General features: G+C 45.9%; 3 protein-coding genes across 6 annotated transcripts; 2 read left to right on the top strand and 1 right to left on the bottom strand.

Moving 5' to 3' along the window:
* Window positions 1-1,496: 1,496 nt before the first annotated feature.
* On the top strand, window positions 1,497-9,577 carry LOC116709471 (tubulin epsilon and delta complex protein 1-like). 3 transcript variants are annotated; one of them, XM_032548013.1, is made up of 4 exons: window positions 1,497-1,902; window positions 7,224-7,305; window positions 7,445-9,417; window positions 9,494-9,577. In XM_032548013.1, the coding sequence occupies exons 1-3, from the start codon at window positions 1,762-1,764 to the stop codon at window positions 7,921-7,923; spliced, it is 702 nt and encodes a 233-aa protein (XP_032403904.1). In that variant the 5' UTR covers window positions 1,497-1,761; the 3' UTR covers window positions 7,924-9,417; window positions 9,494-9,577. The 3 variants fall into 3 exon arrangements, with proteins under 3 accessions (XP_032403904.1, XP_032403905.1, XP_032403906.1); XM_032548014.1 differs by lacking the exon at window positions 9,494-9,577 and having other exon boundaries at window positions 7,445-8,643; window positions 9,331-9,421; XM_032548015.1 differs by lacking the exon at window positions 1,497-1,902 and adding an exon at window positions 4,076-4,464.
* A 3,681-nt stretch (window positions 9,578-13,258) lies between these two features.
* On the bottom strand, window positions 13,259-17,831 carry pth2 (parathyroid hormone 2). Its single transcript, XM_032548016.1, has 4 exons — window positions 16,312-17,831; window positions 15,660-15,758; window positions 15,413-15,577; window positions 13,259-13,543 (listed from the first exon to the last, which is right to left on the bottom strand). The coding sequence occupies exons 2-4, from the start codon at window positions 15,755-15,757 to the stop codon at window positions 13,378-13,380; spliced, it is 429 nt and encodes a 142-aa protein (XP_032403907.1). The 5' UTR covers window position 15,758; window positions 16,312-17,831; the 3' UTR covers window positions 13,259-13,377.
* A 1,582-nt stretch (window positions 17,832-19,413) lies between these two features.
* LOC116708477 (isthmin-2-like) lies at window positions 19,414-26,016 on the top strand. Of its 2 annotated transcripts, XM_032546333.1 has the most exons (6): window positions 19,419-19,881; window positions 21,649-21,855; window positions 23,230-23,479; window positions 23,822-23,953; window positions 24,093-24,152; window positions 24,726-26,016. In XM_032546333.1, the coding sequence occupies exons 1-6, from the start codon at window positions 19,783-19,785 to the stop codon at window positions 25,241-25,243; spliced, it is 1,266 nt and encodes a 421-aa protein (XP_032402224.1). In that variant the 5' UTR covers window positions 19,419-19,782; the 3' UTR covers window positions 25,244-26,016. The 2 variants fall into 2 exon arrangements, with proteins under 2 accessions (XP_032402225.1, XP_032402224.1); XM_032546334.1 differs by lacking the exon at window positions 24,093-24,152 and having other exon boundaries at window positions 19,414-19,881.
* The last annotated feature ends 308 nt before the right edge of the window (window positions 26,017-26,324 follow it).

Genomic DNA, 26,324 nt, shown 5'->3' with positions numbered 1-26,324 from the left:
CTTTGTGTTTAATGGGAGAAGCGAAACAGGTGTATCCTATTGGTGGTGATGAACAAGCCCAGGCAAGCAGGCTACCGACTTTGTTCGGTAGCCTGCTTGCTAATCAGTAGGTGGGGTCAAAACACTTGCGTTTCTCTCTCTCGCTTTTTTGTAACGAGTAACTAAACCACACATTGAAAATGTATCGGAGTAAAAGTACGCAATTAAGTTCGGAAATATAGTGAAGTAAAAGTGAAAGTTATCAAAAATTTTCATACTCGAGGAAAGTATGAAGTACTCCAAAATATACTTAAGTAACGTAGTGAAGTGTTTTTACTTCTTTACTATACAACACTGTTTAAAACATCTTCAACAGCAGCATTACAGGTTGAAATGGGAGAAATGCCTCTTAAAGTTAGAAGGGATCAAATATCTTTAAACTACTGGTCAAATTTACAGGGACAAAGAAATGATCATCCAACATTAGAGGTGCTTAAACCTGGATGAGAAAAGGAAAAGAAACAGTTAAAGAGCTTTGGATGGATAATAAACTCTAAAGTTAATGAAATTCATTGAAATCAGTTAGATATATGTCAGACAGTTCCATTACCTGCAGTATCACCTTGGATACTTCCTGATGCTGAAGTTGATTTTTCATTATTAGAAAAGAAGAACAAAGATAAACATCACATTATGAATAAATATATAGTACAAGGATACTTAAATAAATATTATAACTATATACAAATATACACCGATGCATCAAAAATACACTAGGGTAGGGATAGCATTTATTGTGCCACAGTTTCAAATAAAGGCAGGGAAAAGGATTAGTGATGGAGTATCGGTGTATACAGGAGAAATGCTAGCTTTGTTTTTAGCAGTTCAAGGGGTGGAAGAGGTCAGACCATTAAAATCTATCATTTACTCAGATTCTAGTTCTTCATTAGTCAGTTTGCAAAATAATCAGTCAGAAAGTAGACCAGATATATTAATTGAAATACAACAAACGCTTTACAGAATCAACATGATGGGGCTAACAGTAAATTTTGTTTGGGTTCCAGCACATCATGGGATTAAGGGGAATGAAATGGCAGACAGGATGGCTAAGGAGAGTACCAATCAGGTAAGGATAGATATTAATGTTAGTTTTAGTATAACAGAAATAAAGGGTATAATTAAACAGAAAACAAAAGAGAGGTGGCAAAAGTTATGGATAGAAGAAAAGAAAGGAAGGTGGTTTTATAAAATCCAAAAGAGAATTGGACAAATGAGAAAAACAGAAAGAAATAGGAGAGAAGAGACAATTATATCACGACTTAGGATTGGACACACTGGTCTAAATAGATCACTATTTTTGATAGGGAAACATCAGACAGGGAAATGTGACTGGGGAAGATGAGACATTGGAGCATGTTATGTTAAGTTGGAGGAATTATCTGTTTCAGAGAAACAAGTTAATAAGAAACCTTAGTAATATGAAAATGAAATTTGATATTGTTGATTTAAGGACTCGGGAAGCAGAAGATATCAGGCTATATTTGATTTTTTGAAACAGAGTAAGTTATATAATAGGATATAGTGGTTTTTTTGTGTTTGTTTTGTCATGTGGTCCACACTCCTTACCAGTTGGTGGCAGTAATGCTCACCCAACGTTTTTTTGCCAACCGCCAATAAATTTAAACAAGAAGAAGAAGAAGAACTCAAAACGGTTCTGATGCTCCGCGGAGCCTGTAGTGTCTGTGGGTCCGGCCCCGTGTTTCCGTGGATTCCGAGGCCGAAATGGAACGCAGCAAGGCGGCTGGAAGTGTGGAAGTGAGGCGGGTGATCGGAGCTCTCTGCCGGCTGCTGGCGGGGCTCGGTGTGGATCCTGTCCCCGCGCCGGACGCTTTCCGACGGGCCAAGTTTGGAGGAGGACCCGAGGTGGGCTCAACACGGTTTTGTTTGTGGTTCCGCTCGGTTCGGCTAGTACCTGCTAATAATACAGGCACATGTTTATTGCAGCGCCGTGAAGACAGTAAAAGATAGACATTGTAAATAACCTGATGCCCAGAAACTATGGAAGCCCTACAGGGCCAACATTTACTGAACGTAGTATGGCAAGCAATTAATGCAAAACAGGAAACAGTTTAGACAAACACTAAACCAAGGTCATGACTTTAAGTTAAAATTTCAGAACGTTATTTCATTTCAAAATCTAACTTCCTTCATCTGCATCGTTTCTAGATCCTTGTCAGATTAAACAAGTTTCCGGCTCTAGAAGGATTCCTGAGCAAAGAATCGAGTTAATTTTTTTTTATCAAAGAGCTTATCACGACTTGAGTCATGTGACTCAGACTTGACTCACTAATTTAGTAACTTTAGACATCATAAAATAAGACTTTGGACTTGACTTGGACTTGAAAAGACTTGATACACCAAACAGCAAGTGTTTCAAGGACAAAGCGCCGGCTCACCGAGGGAACCGGACCAGGTGCTTGAGCCAGTGCCCTCTGCCCCTGTTTCTTCTCCTTGTTGCTACGACAACCACAGCTTACCTGCAACTTATCTGCAGACCCTGTGTATTCTGAGACGACAGCAAAGACAGTGGAGAAGTCCTCCAGAACAACAGAACCGGGTCAGGTCCAGACAGAACCCAACAGAACTGGCTCAGGTCCAGACAGACCCCTTCCTAGGAGCATGCTCAGCTGCAGCTGGAGGCATTGGGCTGTACGGGAGCCCAGAGCTGCCATTAATGTGGTGTAGACTGCAGCGGCCGTGATGGCTTCCTTGAAGTCAGTGGATGTCTTTCCTCCAGCCAGCTGAATCGTTTCATGAGAAGACGATTCATATCGGCTGAAAGAGCATTGGTATGTTTTCTGATTCTCTGCTGCGTCACATTTATTGCCATCATCCCTCCAACATGGCAAACTAGTTATGAGCTCAGGTCAGAGGTCAAGCAGCTTTTCATTTCACTGACAGGAAAGCGGGTTGTGAGAAGGAAGACATGGGGCAAAGGTCGACAGGTCGGGTTTGAACTTATTGGGGGGTAAAAATGATAAAAATAATGTTTTATTCGGTTGTATAAATTAAATAATGTACCGTATTTTCCGCACTACAAGGCGCACCTAAAAGCCTTCAATTTTCTCAAAAGCCGAGAGTGCGCCTTATAATCCGGTGCGCCTTATATATGGACCAATATTGAGCCACAGCAGGTCTCGCAACTACAGTAAGCAGCCGCCGACTTCATTTTCCCTCGTGGAAGAAGAAACCCAGCGGTGCAGGCTTTGGTTTTGTGTAAAGACCCCAAAATGGCTCCTATTAAGAGACACGCTTACGACACAGAGTTTAAGCTCAAGGCGATCAGTGACGCAGTAGAACATGGGAACAGAGCAGCAGCAGAGAATTTAACATGAACCAATCAATGGTTATAGCGGAAGTGGATCTATATTGTGATTTGATTTACCGTAACAGTATCAGACTGTTTTTTACGTGTTTATTGAAGCGAGGAAAAGTTCCCCTCCACTATATGTTACACCTTGCTGTTGTTAAAAGATAAACTGTGTCACAAAAATACCACGTCACTTACTTTACCTTGGGGAAAATAATAAAACAGCTGTTTATTCATTTTGGGAATGAACAGAGTTTTCAGAACGCTGGTTTGTAATCTATTAATAAAGTTTGACTGACCTATCTGACTGTTTTGTTGACATTCCCTTTAGCGCAGCTCCATCTAATGGATGCATAATGTAACCCCAGCCTCTACTGTAGTGTCTATTCTATGAACCTTATATATGAAAAAAGTTTTAAAATAGGCCATTCATTGAAGGTGCGCCTTATAGTGCGGAAAATACGGTAATGTTATTGATATAATACCGTAAAAGCAGGTGCTCTTGGTTATCAGCCTGATCAATGTTACATAATAATAAACCCATCATGGTGATTTTAGCTCATTGTGGTGGGAATAATGTTAGTGGCATAAATATTAATAATTGTTATTAGAGCTGATTAAATCATTTCAGGATCGATGGCGGTTAGTTTACATGTTTCAATAAATGAAACACAAAGGAATAATTGTTGGGTGATTTATTCAGCTTTCATCTGGGAAATAATTTTCACATCACTGCAGATTAAATTGACAATATGCCTGGAAATCATTATTAGTAATAGTCAATGGTCACGACATTGATAATTCTAGAGCTGTGCCGATCGATCGACCACAGATCATAATCGGCAGGTTTCTGTGAAAAAGTGTGTGATCGTTGATCGCCGATCACCAAAACCGATCAGTCGTATCTCACTTCTCAGCCTGCAGCTGGTCTCCTCTTTCCTTCTCGCTGCCCAGGCGCGCAGCAACAAACCCCAAGCGATGTGGTGGCAAACTTTAATGCTCAGAGTGAACGGGAACGTTTGCGTGTTGCTATGGAAAAACCAGCACTAAGCGGAGTATGGCTACACCCAGGCTCAGTCAGGAGGAAAAAGACGTCTGGAGCGATCAGTCAGCAGGTAGAGCAGCACAGCTACCAACACAGTCACAAAGCTAAATAAATAACCCCAACAATAACTCAAGTCTTGGAGCTGCGGAGTGAGACGCTGGTTCTGCTCCCGCTGATGGACCGCCGCTACTGGTGGTGATATTTCACAGAACTGTCACAGCGAGCAGCTGCTGAGCTGCAGCAGGGAACTGAAACTGATTTTACATATTAGTAAAACTTTTGCTATATCCTAACATAAGACAGATAATCTCTGATAAATAATCGATCGATCTCTGCCTCCTCCAGGCATGCTGTAGAATTACTGAACTCGGTCAGAACCAACCAATCAGAACCAGTATTACTCAGCTAGCCAATCAGAACCAGTATTACTCAACTAGCCATGCCATCAGGAAGTTTTGATTCAGTAACTCAAGATTATTTATTTTGATGCTTTTGACTTTAACAAATGTTTCCTTTTCTACTTGACGTTATTTGATCTCTGTGTTGTGAGATTTATTTGACTCATGAATAGGCCTGTCGCGATAAACGATAAATCGATTAATCGTACGATAAATTAAAACTACCGACGTCATTTTAATTATCGGCATTATCGTCTCTTCCAGCCTTTTTCTCTTTCTGTTAATGACACTGAATGAAAAAAGGCTCAACTCCGGTGCTCTCCACTGACCCTCCCTTCCTCATTTCCTCAGTGTAAAGCCCAGCGCACACTGCACGATCTTAGAGCTGTCGGCCGATTGTCGGCCCATTTTCAAAACCTGACAGACCACACATTAGTCGACAGAAATCCTAGGTATAACGGTTCCATCAGGTTTGGTCCTGTCTTGTGGTGTCCAACAATGGGTACAAAATAATGGCTACAAGTTCAGTGAACTAATTTTAAAACCAGGCATTAATCAATGCTTTACTACAATCTACCTGCAATGCATGTGGCTAGTGTCAGCGTAAAGTCCTGACTGAATGAAAATCATTATAACCTATTTACGTCACGTTAACGAAGAACAGCTGAAAAGTTACCGGGTTTATCAACTGCGGTAGCAATTTCTCTCCAACTCCTCCTCTTGTCATTTCTATATTCTTTGCATGTTGAATAAACATTAATGTTGTTTCCACATATCATCTCCAATGTCCGCTGGACTTCGGGTTGCACCGTGTCAGCTGTTTGGGATTCCCCTCCGTAATTTCCCCTCAGAAAGCTGGAGGAGAATCCGCGCTTTCTGATTGGCTGCCTGTCACATTCAACAGGCTGCGTTAAGATCCCAGTCGGGGAAAAACCCTGATTTAGATCAGAGCGGCAACAACGACGATCTACCGTAACACACCACACAATCTTAGAAAGACCAACGATCTAAGATTGTTGTAAGGGGAAAAATAGGAGCAAAAAATCATGTAGTGTGAATTATTGCATCAGGTAGTCGATGTGCCCATCTTCTCTATTTAAATCTAATTATTACTGAAGGGCAACATAATATACAGACTTCATAATCTGCACTCTTTTGGTTGAATGCAGTATTTATTTCCACTTTTACTTTATGATGTTTATTTTTTTTTTTCAAGTACATTTTTTGTTAATGGAGACTGAGAATCCATTTTATTTTTGGTTGTTTTGTTTATTTAGTTTATCAGTTCCAGTGTTAAATATTATTTTGAAAATAAAGTGTATCTATCTTTGGCAGGAAATCACATGCATTATTACGTCATTTCCATTAAATCAGTGTAAAAAGATCTTCAAACAATATTATCGTTTATCGCAATAATTTTTGAGACAATTAATCGCTCAGCAAAATTTGCTATCGTGACAGGCCTACTCATGAATAATTTATGGCTGAGAGTCTTAATGTTAAATATTATTTTACTGATTGCAGGTTTTTCAGTCCTTTTCACTGAATAGCTGCTGTTTTTAGTCTGCAAGTATTTTGCATGTTTTATGTCTAAATTAGTTGAATTTATTACTGGATCATTTTTCCATTTTGCCAGATCACATAGTAGGATTTATATTTAAAGTGAAAAATGTACAGCCAACCCAGGAAGATGAGCAATGATCGGCCCTCGTGTGACTGGAATCGGCTGCAAAATACCTGATTGGAGTGTCAGTAATCAATTACTGATAATTGATTAAGCTCAAGCATTAGTTGATCAGGTTATTGTTTCCCCCTCAGCACTTTAAATTTGAAGGTGCAAACTCTGCTACCCCTTTCGTCTCGTCAATGCAGAACAAACAGGGACCCGGTTCTGACCCATTTCAGAACCGGGTCAGAACAGTTCTGACCCGGTTCTGACAATTCCGGGTCAGACCCGGTACTGACCCAGGTCAGAACCGGGTGAGAACCGGGTCAGAACTATTTCTGACCCGGGTCAGAACTATTTCTGACCCGGTTCTGACCCAGTTCTGACCTGGTTTTCACCCGGTTCTCACCTGGTTCTCACCCGGTTCTGACCTGATTCTGACCCGGTTCTGACCCTGTTCTGAGCCTGAGGAACACCAGCAGCTCTTCATGTGCATCTGCTTCACATTTCCTTCATGCTTAATAAAAATGTTCAAAACTGCTTTAAAATAACAATCAGTGTCTAAACTCAAGATGAAGAAATTTCTGCTGAATTATTGGCAGTAATAATAACTATAATAATTAACAACAATAATAATAATACTGGGATATTACACTGACTGCTCTCTTCATATCATCGGGCTTTGACTGGTTCTGATAACTGGACCTGAATGAAACCTGCTGGTTCTGGTTCTGATAACTGGACCTGCTGCTTGTTTTCCTGCAGGATTCCTTCTGGCTGCTGCTCTCCAACATCCTTCAGAGGTCAGGGGTCATTTCCTCTGATACCATCTGCCAGTCGACGGGAGGTCAGTCTGCTCTTCATCCTTATTGCAAGGTCAGAACTGGGTCAAAACCGAGTCAGAACCAGGTCGGAACTGGGTCGGGTCTCGGATGTAACTGGAAGTCCGTTTGGACCGGCCCTGACCCGATTCTGTTTCCCTCCAGGGAGCAGGGAGCTGGTGGCGGTGGGCCTTTGGCAGAGCGGTTACCATGGCGACTTGACATCGGGAGGGTCCGGTGGCTCCGGTTCCGACCCGCTGCTGGCGCTGGGCTGGCTGCTGGCCCAGGGGGTTCTGGAGAAGCTGCTGGCGGGTCAGGTCGCCGAGCTGGACCGCACGCTGTTGGACACCGGCCCGGCAACGACCAGAACCAGAACTTTAAAACCCGCCGGGCCGGACAGCGTCTCGCTGAGGACGCTGCAGTGGCTGATGGGACGTCTGAGGCACCAGGGACGGACGCTGCTGTCCACCGCGGGAGGACGGACGCGAGCGCTGCACGATGTAAGGAGACACATGTCCTCTGGGGGGCGCTGTCCCTCTGTGTGTAGTAGTTTGATGACATCACTTAAGCCCCGCCCACTCAGAGGACACAGTGAAGGTTATTGGGTGACTGCTTCAGGCTGTGCTGTGTCCATTAATCCATAGTATCCACATGATGTGTTCAAATGCCAATCATTCGCCAATCATTCGCCACTGGACAGGAAATATCAATAACTTCTGTCGGATTTTGGCCAAAAGTTTAAGGCGTTGCAACCAACTCTTACAGAACTGGACTGACGGCCATTTTGAAGTTTCACCCAATGTGCCGCCTAGTGGACAGGTGTGTGAATGGCATGAGAACCGGTGGGGAGCCGTACCATCTCTGCTGCAGCGTACTGCCAGAGCAGAACCTGACCAGAACCTGGAGGTTCTGCTCTGTAGGTACGTGTTTCTGGACTAAAATCCTGGTTATGGATCTGATGTTCTGAGGAACTGCATGTTGGGCTTCATACGCTGGACCAGAACCGTCAGCAGGAACAGGACCGGGCGGGTCCGTGTGGGAGGAACCAGGCTCTCCTTCATGGAGAATGCTAAAGGGCTCGCACTAGCAAAGCGCATAATTCCCACTCTGGATAGTAGCCACAGCGGCCGTGCACCGGCGCCCCCTGTTGGGGCGTCTGACCAACACCAGCAGGCGAGGCGGGTGGAGCAGGGAACTGCTGCCGCCATGATGAAGAGGCAGCTGAATATTAGTCAGAAAATCAATAAGTAGTTTTGAACAACAGGTGAGCTATAACTTCACTATTTCTTCCTCAGGTACTTTCCACCAGCCAGGTTTGCTCTCCGGCTCCCCCTGCTGGCCAAAGCTCTGCGGCGCTGACAGAGGTTTGTTTAAAGCATCTAAAGCAGGAGAGCTCAAGTCCAGGCCTCAAGAGCCACTGGATCCTTACTCCAGCAGACCGGGGTCAGCTTTGAACAGGCCTGGTAACAAGTCATTCATTTGATCCAGTGTGTTGGAGCAAGGAAGCATCTGAAAGTTGCAGGATGGGAATTCTCCAGGACTGGACTTGAGCTCCGCTGATCTAAAGTGCAATTTCAGCCTGGTGATAAATTAAAGGAAGGAAATAATGTTTCTGTGTCAGAACTGTGTGTTTGGACCTGCTTCTGGTTCTGCTGCTTGGGAACCATAGCAGTCTCCTCTGGTTCTGTCCCAGAGTCTCCTTCATGGTTTGGGTCAAGATCCATGAGTAGAGGCTGAAACTGAACTGGTACCAGTTCTGTGGGGGTGAGATCCCTAATCACGCCACGATGGCGTGATTAGGGTTCCTTCCCCAGGAGGCACCTGGTTTCCTCCCAGCGGTTCTGGCTGGAGCGGTTAGAACTGGGTTAGCCAGAGCGCTGCTGCTGGCTTCCTGGTCGCCTCATCAGAACCGTTGGTACCTGAACTGATGTGGGTCGGATGGTTGGTGTCTGTGGTGATTGTTGCACCTTCTGTCTTGTCGGCCGGTTCTGGTTCCGGGTAAGAAGCAGACAGGAAGTTGGACTCCTTACTCCTCCTTCTTCCTGTTGCAGGACAGCGTGTGCGTCCAGCAGCTCTGTGACGTCCTGGAGGCGTACCTGAGTTGGAGACGGGTCGAGGACGTCTTCTGGACCTGGATGGTGGGTTGGTTCCACTCGGTACCGGTACCAGAACCCGGGTTCTGCTGCTCAACTCATCAGGTCTGTGTCTCTGCAGGACAGCGTGGCAGACCGTCGTCACGCCGGTCCCCAATCCGCCACGTCCTTAAGGGGACTGGGGATGTGTCACCATGGCAACCAGGGGATGGCCCAGCTGGAGCAGTTGCTGATGAGATTGCCCATCACGCAGGTACACAGCGTTAAAGTGTCGACACCCAGTTTTCAGCCCTTGCAGTTTCTGCTGTAGAAATCTGGTAATCAACTCGTTACAAACCAACACAACCAGAACCTTCCACACAGCAGGAAGTAGACAGCCAGTGTTTAATTATCGGCTTTATCGTTTCTTGCGGCCTTTTTCTCTTTCTGTTGATGACACTGAATGAAAAAAGGCTCAACTCCGGTGCTCTCCACTGACCTCTGACCTCATTTCCTCAGTGTAAAGCCCAGCGCACACTACACGATCTTAGAGCTGTTGGCCGATTGTCGGCCCATTTTCAAAACCTGACAGACCCACACATTAACGGTTCCATCGGGTTCGGTCCTGCCGTGTGGTGTCCAACAATGGGCACAAAATAATGGCTACAAGTTCAGTGAACTAATTTTAAAACCAGGCATTAATCAATGCGTTACTACAATCTACCTGCAATGCATGTGGCTAGTGTCAGCGTAAAGTCCTGACTGAATGAAAATCATTAGAACCTATTTACGTCACGTTAACGAAGAACAGCTGAAAAGTTACCGGGTTTATCAACTGCGGTAGCAATTTCGCTCCAACTCCTCCTCTTGTCATTTCTATATTCTTTGCATGTTGAATAAACATTAATGTTGTTTCCACATATCATCTCCAATGTCCGCTGGACTTCGTGTTGCGCTGTGTCAGCTGTTTGGGATTCCCCTCCGTAATTTCCCCTCAGAAAGCGCGGAGGAGAATCCGCGCTTTCTGATTGGCTGCCTGTCACATTCAACAGGCTGCTTTAAAGCTCCCAGTCTGATTTCCCGACTGGCAACAACGATCTACCGTAACACACCACACACTACAGGATGATCGGTTATGAAATCGCAAGCGACAATCTTAGAAAGACCAACGTTTTAAGATTGTCATAAGGGGAAAAATAGGAGCAAAAAATCATGTAGTGTGAATTATTGCATCAGGTAGTCGATGTGCCCATCTTCTCTATTTAAATCTAATTATTACTGAAGGGCAACATAATATACAGACTTCATAATCTGCACTCTTTTGGTTGAATGCAGTATTTATTTCCACTTTGGCTTTATGTTGTTTAGTTTTTAATTCAAGTACATTTTTGTTAATGGAGACTGAGAATCCATTTTATTTTTGGTTGTTTTGTTTATTTAGTTTATCATTTCCAGTGTTAAATATTATTTTGAAAATAAAGTGTATCTATCTTTGGCAGGAAATCACATGCATTATTACATCATTTCCATTAAATCAGTGTAAAAAGGTCTTCAAACAATATTATCGTTTATCGCAATAATTTTTGAGACAATTAATCGTTCAGCAAAATTTGTTATCGTGACAGGCTTGAGCAAGTGTGCAGGAAGCAGCTGACCCTCAGAAGATCTAAGTCCGCAGCTCAACACTGATAGGACCCGGACAGACATGGACAATAGTCTAGTCTGTCCTGCCACTCTTTACTGCCTGTTGCTTTAAATGCTGCCATTAATGGGCTGAACTCTGCAGCCTGGGTCAAGGGTCAAGGTTGGGCTCACCTTAAACCTCTAGAAAGGGTTTATGTTAATATGTTTCTGGGTGTAATGATAGATGACAGAATCAGTTGGAAATCTCATATTAAACATTTACAGAATAAACTAAGTCCTGGCCAAAGCTAGACATGTTCTGAATAATAAACCACTTCATATTCGATTTAACTCTCTGATTTTGCCATATTTAACATATTGTTCAGAGGTTTGGGGAATTAATTACAAAAGTTTTTACATCCACTGAGTGTCTGACAGAAACTTTAGAATCATAAATAATCTTGGTTATTATGGGAACACAAACCTGTTTTCTTAAAATGTAGAATTGTTAAAGTTGAAGATCTGGTGGAATTTAAAATTGCTCAAATTATGTTTAAGGCATCTAATAAACTTCTGCCTGATCTCAGACATAACATGTTTTTATGAGATAAAACTGAAACTGAAACTTAAAGATTCATAGTTTATGAACAAAAGAAGAGTTTTTGTATCTCAATTCATGGGGTAAAAATGTGGAACAAGTTAAATGAGGAGTTAAAGCAAAGTCAAAATTTAATACAATTTAAAAGGAAATATAAGGAGGTCATTTTCACAAGATGTAGAAATATGAGTGAACGTTAGCTCTAATATGTAAATTGAGGCTAACGCATATCAGTGTGTGGGTGTGTATACTTAGACATATGTAAACCCAGATAAAATGAATTAATCTGTTTTTATTTTTGATTGGATTTATTCATGAAAATCTGAAATATTGATCTGAAAATATTGTATGAGTTTCTTCATCCATTTCGAGCATTTTAAGATTACTGTGGTACAAAAATTGTCTTCAGCTTTCCTTGTTTTCTCCTAATAATCAAAGTGTAGAAAAGCAGCCAGAGCCCCCCCTGGTGGCTGCAAGCGGAACTGACCAGGTGCTTAACGGGTCGCTCATGTTGCTGAGGTTAAAGGTCATCCTCAGTCATGTCAGAGACTCAGTTATCACGGTGTGAATACTTTATTCCTTTATTAACTGGAATCATGGAGAACAACTTTTCCTCCTCTCCAGGAAACCGAGAGTCTCCGGGGTCAGAGGTCAGAGGACAATCCGGCCTGCAGGTCTCCTGTCTTCTCTGTTCCCTCCGTCCGTCAGGTGTGGCGTCCCCGGCTGCAGGCTGGGGCCCGAGGGCCGCCTGCAGCCCCCCCGGCTTTAGAGCGCCTCCTGCAGGCGGAGCGGCTGCTGCTGCGGCACAAAGCGGCGCGGCGCCTGGCCAACAGGAAGCGGCTGCGGCTGCTGATGCGGCAGCTGCGGCGGCGGGTCTTCGTCCCGCTGTAGGGGAGGAGCTGTTGGTGTTGATGGAGAGTGGAGCGGCGTTTGGATCAGAACCGGTTCCTCTGCTGGTCAGAAACCTCAACGTATCGATACGTCAGCTGGTCTTCTGGTGCCGTGGCGATCACCATGAGAACTGAACTGCATCCATTTTGATGTGATTCTGATGTCAAACCCAGAAAACAGGACTTTACTCCAGAAATGTTCGGTTCTGGTCGGATTCTGGGAAACTACGACTGACTGCGGGTCACTGCTGGAGAAGCGGGATCCCAGCATGACTGTGGAAAGCTGAGTGGAAGGAAGAAGTTTGGTAGATGGAGGTTCTGAATGTTTTGAACAGAAATAAATATTTCATCTGGGGAGGAATGAATGTCAGAATATCTGAACATTTTATTTTCATGTCTGAAAAATGGAGGTTTTATTTCCTGATGGAGTCAGAACCAGAACCTGTGGACCGAATGTCTGAGCTCCAAACGGACCTGATCAACCTCTGGAAACGTTTGGGATGGAAAATGGAAAATTAGCAAGACTAAATGTGTCAATACTAGAGGCTGAACACCAGGGGTCAGACTAGAGCGACGAAATTCTCACAGCAGAAATCATGGAGAATAAAAGAACATGTTGCCAGAAATCTTTCTACATCCAGGAGGCTGCGGCCAGAACTTCAGACGGTCCAGCTCTGGATCCACAGAGAACCGCAGTTCTGGTTCTGTAGCTTTGGATCCGTCCAGGTAAGAAGAACTTCTACGGCTGTAGAGCAGAAATAAAGCGTTAGTCGGTTATCACGAGCCGCAGACCAGCTTTCATCAGAACATTTGCAGTCTTTATTGACGTCATCTCCTCCTCCACACCAACAAGCACCGTCTACAACACTCAACAAACGGCCCCAGGTGTGGCCCCAGGTGAGGCCCCAGGTGACATCAGGAGTTCACCACCAGCAGCTTTTGCATGTAGGAGTTGAGCCACTTCTGTCTCTCCATGGAGGTGAGGAGTTTGCTCTTCTCCCTGAAGGCGGCGTCGTCCGCCACCACCATGTTCCTCTTCACCATCCGGGCCCCTTCTGACGCCCACTGCGCCGGCCAGACGCTGGAGACGACATGGACAATTAGGGACTCTGGACGTTTTGTCCTGTCCAGCAGGGTGAGCCAAGACAGATTTACTTTCAGAAGTGGAGCAGTAAGTGTAATTGTGAGGGACCAGACTCAAACGAGGAGAAAAAAGTGTTCAAAGTAGAAAAAGTTCAATTTAATTCTTCCAAAAATAGCAAGCAAAACATAAAGATTTAATGCAAAAATAAGTCAAAGAATAAATAACAATTTTGGGCCCAATTTAACTGAGGTCAACTGACCTCCAAACAAAGAACAAAAGGCTTAAATAGGGTGGAGTAACTTAAATCTACCACATGAAGGAGGCACGACAACAAAAGAACAAATAAATAGAAAATTAACTAAAGCATCTTATGAAACAAAGAAAGCAAAACTAACTTTTACTTAGCAGAAACAATAATAAGTGAATATTTAAGTGACAAAATGAACTAATTAAAAACAACTTGAAGCAAGTTTCCCCCTTCAAAACAAAAGGCTGGTCCAGGTTTCCTGCTCCAGCTGGTTTGAATCAGCAGAACCTCAAACAAAAAGCGATTATAAATAAACCATTTAACAGACATTAACTAAAATGTTCACCCATTAGAAAATATAAGTCTAAATGAACTAACGAACTGAAACATAGAAACTGTAACTAATATAAAGAAAAATACTAACACGACAGTAAAGCTCCACCTGATGTCACATGTAGAGGGACTATTTCTTAGTAAACATGGCGGATGAGCGCGCGACCAGACTGCAGGAAAAAAAGCCAGTTGCCATGGTTACCTGCCTTGTCTTGCTGTTTTAATATCAGCTATCATGTTGCTGTGGTAAAATAAGTTATGAGATGCCTGCAGGTTAGAAGACAAAATGCCCCAAAGTTCAGTGGCCGGATATTACGCACTATTTTGAAGTACTTCTGTTCCGGTGAGATGAGCCCCTCTGAAAACGAGACTAGCGTTTCCATGGTGATGAGGGAGCGGGTGGAAAACCAACAGCGTTTTTCCCTTCAGGTTTTAACGAAGAATCAGAAATGAAAAGTTCAACAGGCTGAAGCACTAAAAATAAAACCTCCAATCAGACGCTGCGCTGCTGGTCTGTGCTGGCTAAGCAGAATAATATTTTCTTTCTGCAGAAAGACGACCGGACCGGACCGGACCGGACCGGCCACTCGGCTTCTGCTGGGTTCTGCTAAAGGCTGCGGGTCGGTCGGTCGGTCCCAGATTCAAACCAGACTTCAGACCTTGACCTGGTTCTGCCAACTTCTTACAGATAAACAGGAAACGATGATTTCTGAAAACAAATCAGTCATTGATATTCTGGTTCTGGTCCAGAGTACACAACCAGCACGGGTCCATTTTCCGTCTGCTGGGTCGGTCCGGCAGACGGTTCTGTTTGGACCCAACCCAGGCTGGTAGAAACTGGTAAGCGCTTCCTGAACACCAGGGGGCAGCACAGAAACAACCCAGACCTGCAAGAAGCTGGAAAAAAATTAATAAAACTGAATTTTTAATCCTTTAAACGTAAAACTTTGAAACTCGACAAACGGAGAAACAATAATGTTGGATGAACAGAAACCGGCTCGGTTCTACTCATTCATCTGCATCTGGGTTCAGTTGTTCTGTCTACATTAAGCGCTTCTTCTAATGATGATTAATGGTCTGATTCTCATGCTGGCGCCCCCTGCTGCTCCATCTACGGTATTTTATTGAATCGAACTAGAAAAAGTATCTCTGGGTCGATTTGCCTCATTTCATCTTCTGGAAGTTTGGCGGCAGGGAAGCGACCAGAAGCTGCTGATCGGGTTGGTATATAGAAAAACTTCATCTAGAAGTTTTAAACAGTTTGGCTTAGAATCTGGCTCCGCTACCTGGCCTCCGGACGCTCCGGTGCGAACAGCCAGGCGTCCCCCATCAGACCGGCCTTGCTGTCCGCCGGCGCCGACAGCATCTGGATGTTCCAGTCATGGAGGGAGATGGACGGGAACAGAAGATCCCAGTCGTCCCGCTTTGCTTCCTGCGGATCTTCAGTATTTCTGGAATCACAGGGGTGAAACCTTAGAGCGACGAAACGGGATAAACGAGTTTTAAAGAGATTCAACCTGAGCTTGAGCTCACCTGAGAGGAAGACGAGGCTGAGGGAAAGCTGAGGACTGAAGGACCAGGAGCCAGATGAGCAGGAAGGTCAGACGGGACCCGGGAAAAATCTCTGACATCCTGGAACACAAGAAAACCTGAGACATCTGAGCCAATCTGGCCACAACATATTATTAAATCCATCCCAGTATTCCCAGTGGATCCAGTTGGTCCAGTTCTTTATCCGTAAAACAATTTCTGATTGTGACCCGGTTCTGTGACCCGGGTCGGTGGATATGAGGTCCAGGTTCATCAAACGTTTTTCTTTTATTTCATCTTGAAGATCTGACGAACAGCGCCCCCTTCAGTCGCACCGCGGCCCAGCAGGACGGGCTCCGTTTCCAAGGTGATTTAGTTTCAAGAATTTGACAGAAAAATGAATATATATATATATATGTATTTTCATTATATATATATATATATATATATATATATATTAAAATGAAACTAAAAACTTGATTTTTGTCGCAGGTTTCTGATCAGAACATCCAATCACTAGAACCTTAAGGGACCAGAACCCAGGTTAGTAATCCAGAACCAGAACTTGGTGCTTTCAGAAAATCAAACTAACCAAATTAAAACCAGAACCAGGAGGTTCTGGTTCTGGTTCTGATCCAGAAGAAACAATGCTTACCTGCTGCTCAGAACCAAAACTGCAGAGTTTCCACCGATAGACCGGCAGCAGAACAACCTGAACCGAACCGGACCGCAAAGACTGCAGCGTCCCGCTTATATGGCTGCTGATCCGGAGGGGCCTGGGGGGGGGGCTAGCCCCCTCCACAGAGCAACAGCCTGACGACCACTGGAGCTCGTTAGCGTCTACTTCAATCAGAGAGTGGAGTTGCTGCTGCGTCTTGTTACCCTCCTGCCTCCACCCCCGACCCCCCCGACCCGCCCTGCTGGGTAATGAACATCGTTACTCAGCTGCAGTGCAAACGTTTCATCTCCTGTCAGCGAATACAGAGGAACTAAACTCTGGTCTGGACGGACGGACGTCTTCAGACTGGTAACCAGTAAGGGTTAGGGAAATCTGGAGTCCGGCTTCAGATGAGAATCCGACATGGAGAGTCTGCAACGAGTAACGCTGATTTGGTACAACCAGAACCAAACGGAACCATCGGAACTCGACCTTCTCTCTGGATCAGGTTGGTTGTTTTTAAGGCTAAACTCTCCTCCGGCTTTTGGACGTATTGAAAATGTTTTTGTTGCCTTCTTGCTAACGCCACAGCAACGAGCCAACGTCCCTCACCTCAGCATGCTCAATGCTGAAGACACTGACAGCATGACCTTTTCTCCACCACCAGGATCTCCGCCCTCAATGTTGGTCGATGTTCAAATATAGAAATAAGAAAATAAAAAGAACATAATAGTAAAAGTAACGTCCCCGGCTCCGGCCCAGCAGGACCCTGGGAAATTCACTATCCCAATACAACGGAACATTGAGGACGGGACGACCCGCTGAATCCTGTTCAGGTCTTCAAATGTTTTCACCATAAGTCAATAAAATATATATAAATATATATATATATATAATCAGTAAATATTTCTGCAGAGCCACTGTTACCACTGGCGTGGTTAACTTATGTAAAGATGAGTGTGCAGGTGCCTGTCTCTGATTGGTTCCAAGGCGACAACGGAGATGTCCAATTGGTGGCTTTTATACGGATATAAAAGCTGCTGACTTCCTGCCTTCCATCCTCAGCTGCTGTTCTGTTTCCTTAGTTTTCTCATGTTTTTCTTAGGGAGGTAAGTTTTTGTCATTTGGTTTATTTACTTTCAATTAGGTTAAGTTGGTTAATATTCAGATAGTTTCCTTTGGTTTGGGTTAGCATTCAGCATTAGCCATATTCTCCACTTGTTGTAACATCTCAATCAAAAATACATCTTTTTAAAATAAATAACATTATCAAATATTTAACTTTGTGTGTGTTGGCTGCTTGGGATCTGAAGGGATGGATCCTTCCTGTCATGATCTGGCCACCCCTAGACGGGTCGTAACAGCCACCTTAACGGCACGTTTCTGCTGGTGGGTCACTTCCGGGTTGGGCTGTGTGCTGAATATTTAGAGCAGTCTGAACATGGTGTCGTGTGCAGCAGCCATGCTAGTAATTGGAAACAACTAAAGGATGGAATCGGGTGCTTTGGCCCTAGACCATCAAACCTCCAGACATAAAACCTGGATGTGTCTAAGAACTTTGTTTTGAAGCTGGTTGGATTTAATGACCTGAAAACAGGAAGCAGAAGCTTTAACAAAGACACGGCGCCGTTTATTTTTCACAGGATAACAAGCTTCAGGCCTGACTCACTCCACATTATGCATTCTGCCTTCATTTCCATCGCTGGAGCTCTGCTCCTTATTTCACTGAAGACGAAACGTCTAACAGGACGACTCGTTTCCTCTGGGCCGACACCAGAACCGCACCAAACAGACGGACGGATGGATTCTGGCCCCTGGAAAAGACATGTTGCCTTTTCATGAAACGTTCAACCAGCTGTCGGATTTTTGACTCTGCAGGCAGTGAATCATTTTGGCAACGTTTATCTGACGCAGGGAGGAATTATCTGCATTTTGTTCGATTCTTTGCTAGTTTACTCCAGACTGTCTGATGGCCACGTCTTCGTCCAGAGAGGAGGACGGACTTTATCGTTCTAACGGAGCTAGTGGGAGCGTGTAGGTCAGGGGTCAAACTCCAGTCCTCCAGTCGCAGGTTTTAGATGAGCCACAGGTACAAAACGCTGGAATGAAACGGCTTCATGACCTCCTCCTGGTGTGGATCGGTTCTCCAGAACCTTAACGACCTGATTATTCTGTTCAGGTGCAGCAGAGGCTCATCTAAAGGCTGCAGGGCAGGACTGGAGTTTGAGACCCTTGGTGTAGATATTGAATAAGAAGGCCTGGTTCTACACCACCCAGTTCTACACCACCCGGTTCTACACCACCCGGTTCTACACCACCCGGTTCTACACCACCCAGTTCTACACCACCCAGTTCTACATCATTTGGTATTTTTGTGTTTTTCTGATTGAACATTTTACCGTGTTCCTGAAATAAACCTGATCAATCGATCGATCGGCACCATCAGCGCCGATGATCAGGTGACATTAGAACCCAGGTTTGGACCCGGCTGTGGCTCAGTACCAGTGAACCCTCCTGGACCCATTCGGTTCTGGCTGCACGGCGGTTTGGTTCTGATGGGTCTCCACCAGAACACCGCTGTCAATACTCGACCAGAACTTTGGTCCAGTCATCATGTCTCCAGTTCTGACCCGTTTGGTGCTCAGACTCAGAGACGCATGTTCTGTATTAGAACCCGAAGTGAGTCGGAACCAGAAACAGACCCGACATCTGGAAATCCTTCCACCTTTGACCCCCCTCTCCACAGGAAGTGGCTGATGACGACACGCAGAGGGGCCCTGGATCCGAACTTTTCCCACTCGTGGTTCTGGACCTGGTTCTGACCTATAATGCAGCAGAACTAACAAAAACCTGAAAAAAACTTTTCTCAAAAGAAATTTATGGAATCAGAAACAAAAACTAAATTTACAAGCTGAATAGTTTATTTACAGAAAACTGCAGATTTAATTAAACAGAAATTATTTCTAAATATTTTAAAAGCAAATAAAGCAAAACAACCTGAATATGAAGGAAAACAGGAAGAAGAAAATGATTTTCAGATCATTAAAATAAAAAGTTCTGCTGAGCTGATCTCACTGTGGTTCTGATACCATCATCATCATCATCATCATCAGAAGAAGAAGAAGACCACCCTGTCCTTTCAGCTATGACGTCAAAACAAACAAACCCACGTGATCTCTTGGTTCGGGCTCGCGCTGAGTGGGTTGTGTCCTGCGTGGCCGGGGCGGTTCTGGTTTTAAACACGCTGGGCTGAACCCCGCGGATGAACTCAAGTTTAAACACCCGAACCGGTTCTGATGGGTCTGCTGCTGAAATGAGAAAGTTCGGATCCAGAGGGACTTTCGGTACCGAAGGATAATGGGCATCACGTTCACGCGTGGATCCGTTTCCACGATGGGGTGGACATCTCTGTCCTAGGCTGAAGGACCGGGCCCGGGTTCGGTTCTGGGGAAAGTTTGGAGCAGAAGTATGAACCCGAGAGACGCGCTGCGTGTCTGGCTGCTGATCCTGGCAGCAGAGTCCAGCTGCGGGCTTCCCACGGACCGGAACACGGAGTCCAGTCCTCAGGTAAACCCGCTCCAGATCCAGAGGTCTCCCTTGGACCTTCAGCTCAGCGGAACCTTCTGGTCATTCAGAGCGAGAATGACCTCTGGGGTCCAAATGTCCGAACCTTTCCACGGTCCAGTTTTCCGCTGATCGTTCGGTTCTGAATGCAAAGCGGAACCTCCAGGTGTAAATGTGTGTAAATGTGACCTAATTTCTAAAATACGAGACTTGAACTTTTCTTTTAATGGCACGTTAGCAGCTGACCCTTCAAAGTAAAAGTGAAATGAGAAACGAGCAGCAGCCTCAGAGGTTCTGCTGTGAAACTCCTAAATAAACCCAACGGGTTCGTCTGGTTCCGACTGGCTCCGAATCTTTTCAGTAGGAATCTGCTACTGGGTCAGAGGGGTCCAGTCAACTGAACGCTGGTTCTGCTCATCATTTAACAGCTTTCAGGAAATTACAAATGTTAAGAATACACCGTTAAAAATGTATAAAAAATTCATCACTGCGGTTGGGATCCTGTTCCCTCCTAATATTAGACCATCACTTATCCACCATGGCTTTGGCGCCCCCTGCAGAGCGGCGCCCCGAGGCCCTAAACCTGCAGAGCCGCTTTCTGGAGGTGGCGGACAAAAACAACTAGTAGAGACAATTTGGTTCATTGCCAGAACAGCAACTAGTGAATGTATGGATTCTGTCTGTAAATGTTGGAGCTTCGGTCAGAACAAACGGGTCCATCCATCAAATCAAAGATTTTTTATCCTTTCTCATGTTTTTCCACACAATTCTCCAGATTTTGTTCCAATCTTAAGAGAATGTATTTCAGAGTGAGACGCTCCCATCATCCACCTGAGGGTGGCGCTGTCCTCCCTCGGTGCTGACTGTGGAAACACTTTATTGTCCAGGGATGTTGCTTCAGGTCCAAGGTCGGGATCCAGGATGTCCAGGTTGCCGGTTTGATCCCCGCTCTGTATCGTTGAGCAAGATACTTGACCCTCCTTGCCTGCTGGTGGTGGTTCACCAGGGGGCGCCGCTGCCAGGCCCCCTGGCCTCCGTAGCCTAGCTGTGGCTACCATCTGGTAGCTCAGAACCATCAGTGATGCTGAGCTGGTTCTCCTGAACTGGACCCACAAGATCTGAATGACTGAATATCTGCTCTAAAACACAGAAACAGATTTTATTTTGGTGAAACGGAACCCTGGGGGTCGCCCCCGCTAACTGCTAGCTCGGGTTGCTGGTTGAAATCCTTGTTCATTTCATGGTTTCCTTTCCAGTTTTAGACATTTAACGGTTTTATCCTCTGGTCCGGTCCAGTTCTTCAACAGCCCACAGGAAGACGCTAAAATGACGAGCCTCTGGTTCTGATCTGGAACTTGGACCCAAACCATTTTGCCCCAGCTGCGTCGCTTCATGGTGAAATGCAGAAACTGGAAGCCTCCAGCTGACGCTTAGAGGAAAGGAAGCCCCTCCCCCAACATGCCTGGAGCTGCTCGGCTTTAACCGTTTAGCTAAAAATACAGAAACTCGACCCGGGAGACGGGCCGCCGGATCGCAGGACCAGAACCCTAACCAGAGCAGTTCAGGATCTTGCAGCATATTCTGGATCCAGGAAATGTTTCTTCTCTGTCAAAACTCTGACTGGGTCGGCGCTGAATCCAGAACTTCAGTTCCTTCAGGACCGGCGGAGAATGTTCCTCCAACAACTGCTGGACCCGCCGTGTTCAGAAGATCCTTCGTTGTTTCAGCCGCTGCCGTCGCTCCAGTTGAACCTTTGTCTCTATTTTGCAGATCAGAGCCGAGGAGCAACCAGAAAACCTGCTGCAGACGCTTTCTCTTCCATCTTCCTCCACCTCCACACAGAGCTGGCCCCAGCAGCCGGACCTCCACCCTTCACCTGCACCCGAGGGGGAGGAGCCTGGAGCCTTCATCCTGGATCTGAGGAACTTCCCTGATCTGGCCAACGCTTATGTGGGCTCCCAGAATCCCAACATCCAGGTAGGAACGTCTGCTTTGAAAAGGTTCTAGCTACTGAGCCTTAGAGACCCGGCGGCTCCGGACGGAGCCGAACCCGACCCCCCGCAGGAATAAACACCTCACCTCTACTGGAGGTCAGAGGAACTGCTGGACTGTTTGATGTAGATCCTGATCAGGTGGAGGTGACTCTATTGGTGTTTCTCTTCCTGCAGCGAACAACAAGCCTCTTTCATTCATGTGGAATCTGATCGTCATGTAAACTAACCTGCAGCCGCCTGCATGGCCCTCATCCGCTCTGAGATTACACCAACATGTCCGCCAGAGGAATCTGTCCCATCCTGACCTCTTCTGTCTGTAAACTGTAAAAAAAATCTGAAATGCAACAAACGATCTGACTTCAGATCAGTTCTGGCTTTCTGGACGGTTGAAGCTGCTGAAAACATGGAGGCGGCGCCGGTCACAGAGTTCCTAGCGAAGACAGAAGTCTGTTGTTCTGTCTGGCCAGAAACAAGCCGAGCAGCAGGACGCAGACGACTTGAGGAGGTTTTGCCGTGAAAAACATGGAGGTACGGTGCAGCCAGCATTCAGGGTGGAGACCAACAGAGGTCCAAGGGTGAAGCTTTGATCGTCAGATGGACCTTAGGTGGAGCTACCTGGTGGAGTTAGCCGGTGCAGCTAGCTGGGACGGTGCAGGTGGAAAGCTCTCTAGCAGGCGCTGCAACTTTCCACTGACATGGAGAGATTGCTGAGTCACGTCGTCTTCCTGTGCCTGATAACACTCTCCATCACTGCTGGGGAAATAAACACAATGTTCTCACTGACACCAAACATCTTCAGTCTACAAAGAAAAACCATCTTTGCTGCAACCAGGACGGAGCCTCCAGCTCCATCTGGTCCCTGTGACCCCACCGCCTCCTTGCATTTTAAATGAGAATGAGAATTCATGTCACCCCACCCACCAAATGGATTTACCTCTACGGTGCAGTGAGACGTCTGAGTTCTGGAGAGAGTGGCAGTCAGGTTTCCTGGAAGACTGTCGGCACGATCATTGGTGTAACAGCGAGCAGGAAACGTTTCCTAGATTTGAATCTTTTCTGGCCATGAAGGCTGATTCTGAATGGTTGCTTTGGAGTGACCTAATCAAAGTCTGGTTGAGATGCATAACCCTAACCTTCAGCAGCTGTTTGTTCCTGGAGGGACAGAACCAGCTGAGAGGAATTTGAATGAATGAAATCTGAAAACAGCTTCTCCTATTTGTTCAGGTGACCTTTGACCTGAAATATTTAAAGGGTTTCCCCAAAACTGTTTGTTCAGCTTCTTGGTGAAACTGTTAGAATAAATGGAGCTGATTAGCATCTAGCACTGCTAGCACTTCCAGGATGCTTCTTCTTCCAGGTGACCATTGAGGTGATGGAGGACTCCCAGACTGAGGTGGAGATGGACCTGGCCAAGGAGAACCAGCGCAGCGATTGGTCCGTGTCGCCGTCTGAGTGGATGAGCAGGAAGCTGTTCTGGCCGCTATTCTGGGAGAGCGGGCTGGCAGGAACCGGGCCAGAGGACTACGGCTACGCCCCGGCGGACGCTGTGCTGGGTGGAGTGGGAACAGACGGGTGGAGCAAAGACGGAGAGACCAAAGACGGCTTCGGTGAGACATTTCAGATGCTTCTCCCCTCGATCCACCTCAGAGACTCATCCTTGAAACACACAAATAAATCAATGAAAGTGAAAGCAGGCAGGGCGAGACAGCGGCCCTTTGCCCCATGAAGCCTGGAGCGGCTGCTCCTCCACCCGCTGATTCACTGCAGCTGGAGCAGAAAGTAGCTGTGATTTATTCCTGCAGGACAGATGGAGCAAGGAGAGCAGAGAAACGTCCAGCTCTCGCTCTTTTCTCCTTAACTGCTCCCCAACTGAGGGAGGAATTTGAACTTGAAAAGGCCGACCTCTGCTACAGGTTTTCACTGCCCATCCATCTGCTGTGTGTTTTCAGAGAACGAAGAGTGGAGCGACTGGGCCCCGTGCAGCACCACCTGCGGACCTGGATCTCAAAAACGGACGCGGTCCTGCGGCTACGGCTGCACGGCAACAGAATCACGCACATGTGACCTGGACAGCTGTTCCAGTAAGACACAAACCAGTTTAGGGCGTTCCGATCCACTGGGGGTAAATCTGTCTCCACAGCCTCCGATCTTCTCCTGATTAGAGGCGACGGTAACCCATGGTTACCACCAGTCACCTTTCTGTCCGTCTTGGTCTCGTAGGCGCTGTGGTCTCAGAGACCGAGGCGACATCGCTCCACCAGTTCAACATCTCCGACTCCAGTACGTATTTTATTTGGTCAACCTGCAGGTTCAGGTTGGTTGATGCCATAGACCAGCAACACAAAATAATTGTTTTTTTTCCGATGTCAGACATCAGGGGACCAACGTCTGACTCGTGAACCTCAGACTGGTTTAGAGCAGATCTGTAACTGGATTCTCTGAACCCTGCAACTTTTCTACGTGCCTCTTGTCTTCCATGTTTGAATGAAACAACTTCAAATATTTTCATTTATCTATGCTCAAACTATTACATCAAATTTAACAGCATTAGATTCACAAAGTTACAATTCTAGATTTATGGTCCGAGTTAAAATGTTAGCACTTATGAAAGTCTGAGGGGCCTTAAACAGCTGCTTAGTTTGCTTCTGCCTTGGGCCGGCTCTAAATGTGATGTTTTTAGATCTACATGTTGATGACTCCAACAAATATTCGACTTATTGTGAAAGTCAGCCATTTCAGTTCTTCCGTTGGTTGAAAAATGTTTCAAACGGTTTTCCTGAACTCCCTTCAGGTTCCTGAGTGGAGCTCCGGGCTGAAGCCCAGGCCAGGCTAAGTGTCATGTCTCCCACTCAGGTGTGGACAGCTGTGAAAAGTGGCTGAGCTGCAGGAACGACTTCCTCCAGAAGTACCTCCACCAGGTGCTCACCCAGCTGCCCTCCTGCCCCTGCTCCTACCCCTCCGAGGCCGTCTACGGCGCCATCAGCATCCCGGACCGCAGGCTGCGCAGGACGTACCGCTGGAGAGACGCCAGCGGACCCAAAGAACGGCTGGACGTCTACAAACCTTCGGCCCGGTTCTGCGTCCGCTCCATGCTGTCCTACGACGGCCCGACGCTGGGGGCGCAGCACTGTTGCTATGATGACCGGACGAGGCTGATCACACGCGGCAAAGGCGCCGGAGCGCCGGACCTGATCGGCGCCGAGTTCTCCCCGGAGCTGCATTACCAGGTGGACGTCCTGCCCTGGATCCTGTGCAAAGGGGACTGGAGCCGGTTCCACTCTGCCAGGCCGCCCAACAACGGGCTGACCTGCCCGGACAACCCGGCCGAACCGGCGTTCCAGACGGAGCTCAGAGAGGCCCGGGAGTACTGAAGGCCGGTTCCGAGAGACAGAACGACCTGACCAAGCCTGAAACCGTCGGACCTGAGCAGCTGTGTGTGTGTGTGTGTGTGAGCTTATTTATTATCCAGGGAACATTTACTATGGAGGACATTCGTATCATAGAGCGGCTCAACAGGAAGCATGTTATGGTAACTGTAAAATGTCTTTATTATGATTATGATTATTATGATTATGATTATTATTATACGAGTGAACACACAATTGCTTCTTTGTACTTTTGAGTTTCTGTGCGATGAATTTTTTGCATAGTGATAAAAACTCTTGCTACAAAATGGAGCCGTGTTTCCCTCAGCCTGCTGGTTGGTCATGTTGTGACGTCATGGCCTGCAGTGCGTCCCAGTTTTCCATGTCTGGTATATAACCATTCATTGTAGCTTTTAAACTGGTGATACTGGTCCTGTGTCCAGACAGCGGATGGTCAGTAGGACCAGCAGTTCTGAAGCCTGTTTGTTCTGAAGATCCTGCAGCTTCACTTGGTCTTCCTGACATGGCGCCAGGAACCTCTGAGCTCTGTTAAGATAAAACTACATCTTCTGAAGTTTAGATATTGGCCTCAAACCAGAAGTTGGCCTGGATTTTATTTCAATGTCATTTGTGAATGTTGCTCCTGATTTTCCACAGTGGAGCTAGAAAGGTTGAAAAAGGTTTTGGAGAAAGTTTCATCAATGTGACCCTAAACACAAATGACTGGCCAAGGCCAGAGGTCACTGCAGTGAAATTGATTAAGCTTTTCTTCACATGAACAAAGATGGCAGGTGCAGAATATATACAAAGACGTCCAAAGCAGGTTAAGATCAGACACAGCAGGACCTTCAGTGGAAGAGCCCATCACCTTCAGCGGGATTTCTCAGGAGTCTGACCACAGAGCTCTGCTTTTAAAGCCACAGGCTCCGCCCACAGGAAGTCCAAAACCCCCCCCAAAAACTAAGCAATTACTTCTAACTCAAATAAAGTCTTAAAGTATACAAAAAATAATAATAATCAGAGAAAAATAAATAAATAATCTTGTATTCAAAAATACAATACTGAGTTTAATAGAAAACAGTCGGTA

Source organism: Xiphophorus hellerii, chromosome 19 (assembly GCF_003331165.1).
Source record: "Xiphophorus hellerii strain 12219 chromosome 19, Xiphophorus_hellerii-4.1, whole genome shotgun sequence".
Taxonomy (NCBI): Eukaryota; Metazoa; Chordata; class Actinopteri; order Cyprinodontiformes; family Poeciliidae; genus Xiphophorus; species Xiphophorus hellerii.
This window is presented reverse-complemented; position numbering and strand designations above follow the sequence as displayed.

Bases quoted from the DNA above. Each gene is read 5' to 3' on its own strand.
- LOC116709471 (XM_032548013.1), top strand. From the start codon at position 1,762: ATGGAACGCAGCAAGGCGGCTGGAAGTGTGGAAGTGAGGCGGGTGATC. The intron at 1,903-7,223 runs GTGGGCTCAACA...GTTTTCCTGCAG, and splicing joins AGTTTGGAGGAGGACCCGAG to GATTCCTTCTGGCTGCTGCT. The intron at 7,306-7,444 runs GTCAGTCTGCTC...GTTTCCCTCCAG, and splicing joins CATCTGCCAGTCGACGGGAG to GGAGCAGGGAGCTGGTGGCG.
- pth2 (XM_032548016.1), bottom strand. From the start codon at position 15,757: ATGTCAGAGATTTTTCCCGGGTCCCGTCTGACCTTCCTGCTCATCTGG. The intron at 15,578-15,659 runs GTGAGCTCAAGC...CTGTGATTCCAG, and splicing joins CAGCCTCGTCTTCCTCTCAG to AAATACTGAAGATCCGCAGG. The intron at 13,544-15,412 runs GTAGCGGAGCCA...TGTCGTCTCCAG, and splicing joins CCGGAGCGTCCGGAGGCCAG to CGTCTGGCCGGCGCAGTGGG.
- LOC116708477 (XM_032546333.1), top strand. From the start codon at position 19,783: ATGAACCCGAGAGACGCGCTGCGTGTCTGGCTGCTGATCCTGGCAGCA. The intron at 19,882-21,648 runs GTAAACCCGCTC...TCTATTTTGCAG, and splicing joins ACACGGAGTCCAGTCCTCAG to ATCAGAGCCGAGGAGCAACC. The intron at 23,480-23,821 runs GTGAGACATTTC...GTGTGTTTTCAG, and splicing joins AGAGACCAAAGACGGCTTCG to AGAACGAAGAGTGGAGCGAC.